Genomic DNA, 3,510 nt, shown 5'->3' with positions numbered 1-3,510 from the left:
CGCCGCGACGAGCAAAACCGAGACGCGGTCAGGCCGGTCGTATTTATAGCTCGCGCAAAGTTTCCGGGGTGGAAAGCGACGCGCGGGCGCAGAGGAACGATTGCGCCGCGCATGCGCGTACTACATTCTCAATGAAGACGAACCGACCGAAGATACGACTACACCTGCATCGCCTGAGAAGAACGCTCATCATATCAGTCCTCCACCATCGAATCGACCTACATCGAGCACAGAAGAGAAGAAGACGCAGTCTGGCCGCATTGTCAAGAGGCCGGTACGCTTCGCTTGAGGGGGTGTACTGTAGCGGCGCGCTCCGCGCACGTCCGCACTCTTCGACGCCGCGACGAGCAAAACAGTGCCTCTCTCGTGTGGCTGCTCTCGCCGCCCGCAAATACGGGCGGGGCACGGGGGCGGGCTACGGCGGGCGAGGTTCGCCCCTCCGTGAGCCCTGTCAGATCCGGTGGTGCCGCCGGCGAGTCTGCCCACCAGGTGAGACCCTGTTGAGGGAGGCCCGGTGAGCGACTTCCAGCCAGGCAGCACGTGTCTTGACTGGTGTGGTCCAGTCCAGTCCGAGGTGTGAGCCGGCGAGCTCGGGTCCGAGTGATCGGACCGGCTCAAGCCGGCGGGTGTCCTATTAGAGAAATTTTTTGTTGTTTCTATGGGGAGAAAAAGATATAGATATAAATAGATAAGGTTTAAATAAATACACATACATATACTAAAGAAAACAAGCGGATGAGAAGAGAAACGAAGAGAGGGGGATAGAACCCATAGAAACAACGAAGAGAGTCATGGTCCGAGAGTCAATCCGGTATGCCGCCGGCGAGGTCGAAGCCATCAGACAGTGATGGCTGTCCTCGAGCCGGCGGGCTTGGTCAGTCCAGTGTTGGGGCCGTATCCTCGTCGAGCTCTTCCACCTCAACTAGCTCGCGAGGATACGGTTTCCAATCCGGTGGGCGCGCGTGGTACGGAGCCAGATTTCGAAGGTGCTCGAAATCTGACTCGTCCGCGCGCGCGAACATCCTGGTCGAGAGCTTGGAGATAAAGTCATCCAAGGTCTCGACTTTAAGGTCCCTCCGAATAACCTCGTTGCGGACGAATCTCGGCGCGTCCGCGATGATACGCAACGCCTTGGACTGCTGGGCCCGCAGTCTTTGGCGATTGGTCTCTGAGACCAATGCGTACCACGCGGGGGCGGCATAGGTAAGCCGTGACCTGATGTACGCCTTATACACGCCGAGCTTCATGCGCAGCGGGAGACTCGAACGGAGAATGGGCCGGAGCAGAGCAGTGGCAGCCCCTGCCTGTCCGACCACATTCTTCGCGTGCTGGGCCATGGTGAGGTGTCGGTCTATGGTCACGCCCAGGTATTTAGCCTGGTTGGACCACCCAATCACGTGTGAACCCAAAAACGAGTGACGTCACGAACGTCGTGTTACCGTGTTCACGTACCCGTTGCTGTATCAAAAAGAAATATAAAAACCGTGTATTGTGCTATCAAATCATAATAAACATAAACTTACCAAGTTCATAATTACCCTTAATTGTGGACACAGTGTTCAGTGCAGTGTATACACCAGAAAAACCACAATAAATAGTCACTATCAATAATATTTATTTATTCACGGTCGTAATCATAAACTTAATACAAAAAGTACCGTCAAAACAAAATACAAACATAAACAAACAAGCATCTATTGGCAAACATTGTCATTACTAGACTGTCGATATGGTGGGGTCAAAGTCGAAGTGCGGTGCGTGCGGGAAGTTTCTGGCTAGTGTAGATGGCGTTAATTGCGCATGCTGCACAAAGCTGTACCACCGCGCGTGTGTCGGCTTGCCTGCTGGCGCGGTGGCGGGCCGGACTTGGAAGTGTCCTGAGTGCACATCCAAAGTCCCGAGGGCAAACCAGGATAGCACCCCTGTAAGAGCCCCTGCCGTGTCACCACCGCTTCACCAGTCGTGTGGGGAGAGCCCGCAGGCGGGACCTACCTTGGACACTACCATCACAGAGTTCCGGGAGTCCGAGCTAGCTCTGGAGTTTCGGCAGTTCCGGGAGGAGATGCGGCAAACGCGTGGCGAGATTCGTGCATTCCGACAGGATATGCAGGAGCTCAGGATGGCGGTCGGTGCCTGCGATGCGCGTCTCGACAAGCTGGAGACTCGCCTGATGGAGTTGGAGCAGAGGAAGGGTGGGGAGGCTGGTGGGGTGGTCAAGGCGCTGGAGTCTACAGTCGCCCAACTAAAAATGGAGCTTAACGATAGGGACCAGGAGCTCCTGTTAAATGATGTGGAGCTATCTGGTATTCCAGAGGTAGGTGGAGAAAACCCTGTCCACCTGTTTGCTCTTTGCGCTGCCAAGCTTGGTGTGACGTTGGACGAGCGTGAAGTGGTGAGCTGTGCCCGGGTGGGAGTCACCCGCGCGGCGGAGCGGGGAGCAGCGCCGCGGCCGCGCGCCATCGTCGTGCGACTAGCTCGCCGCGCGCCCCGCGATGCGCTGCTACGAGCAGCGCGCGTGCGCCGCACTACCACCACCGAGGGGCTCGGCCTGCAGGGTGCCCCGCAACGATTTTACGTCAACGAACGATTGACCAAAACTAATCGCCACCTTTTCTACCGGGCTCGCGAAGCAGCAAACCGGTTGGACTGGCGGTTTGTTTGGTCAAGAGACGGAAAAATATATTGTCGTCGAGCATCTGGATCCGCTGGACACCGAATCCGATCGGAAGCCGACATTCTATCGGTTTTTGGTCCCGGCTACAGCAAGGAAGAAGCCGTTATTATGAAGTAACGATATTTTCCGGTTGTACTGAATGTATTTTGCTGTCGTTTACTGGTGTTCATTGTTTACTGTTTGTTACTATTTGTGTGTGTATTGTATCTTTACAAAGTCGTTATGACTCATTTGGTCAGGTGGGGATATACGAGCGGATTGAATGGAAAATTATTCTTTATATTTGTTTTTTGCTATTATATCGTATATGCCTACTATCACTTAATTTATCCTATATACAAATAATATTATTATACATTTATTACATACATGTTCATACCCACACAAGAAACAACACAGCAACACTACATTTAAACTACGCTACAAATATATTAACACGATCAACTCTAATCACACTCCTCATTATTATTAATGAATATGGGTATACCACCGGTTTAATGTGTTTAAAATGATTGTAACACGCAAATTAAAAGTTGGTTTGTTTAATGCTGGCTCTTTGGGAACGGGACATGACGAATTTCTAGTGGCTATGGACCGACACGACGTAGACATAATGGCTATTAACGAGACGTGGCTGAAGGAAGGCCGGGAGGGGTGCGCCCCCGCCGTGCCGGGCTACCGGCTGCGGCACGAGCCGCGGCCGCCGGGCAAACGCAAGCGCGGTGGCGGGGTCGGCTTCTACATACGCCGCGGCGTCTCCGCCCGCGTGCTGCCTCACCCGCCGTCTGGTTGTGTCGAGCAGATGTGGCTCGCTATTACAGTTAACGGCAAAAAAG

At 53.6% G+C, this 3,510-nt stretch overlaps 1 protein-coding gene across 1 annotated transcript; it reads left to right on the top strand.

The window, feature by feature from the left end:
- Window positions 1–1,442: 1,442 nt before the first annotated feature.
- LOC126381239 (uncharacterized) lies at window positions 1,443–2,910 on the top strand. Its single transcript, XM_050030741.1, has one exon. The coding sequence runs from the start codon at window positions 1,730–1,732 to the stop codon at window positions 2,789–2,791; it is 1,062 nt and encodes a 353-aa protein (XP_049886698.1). The 5' UTR covers window positions 1,443–1,729; the 3' UTR covers window positions 2,792–2,910.
- Window positions 2,911–3,510: the final 600 nt, after the last annotated feature.

The sequence above is a fragment of the Pectinophora gossypiella genome, unplaced genomic scaffold (genome assembly GCF_024362695.1).
Source record: "Pectinophora gossypiella unplaced genomic scaffold, ilPecGoss1.1 Pgos_41, whole genome shotgun sequence".
Lineage (NCBI taxonomy): Eukaryota > Metazoa > Arthropoda > Insecta > Lepidoptera > Gelechiidae > Pectinophora > Pectinophora gossypiella.
The sequence above is the reverse complement of the archived record's forward strand: the minus strand, read 5'-3'. Positions and strand labels throughout refer to the sequence as shown.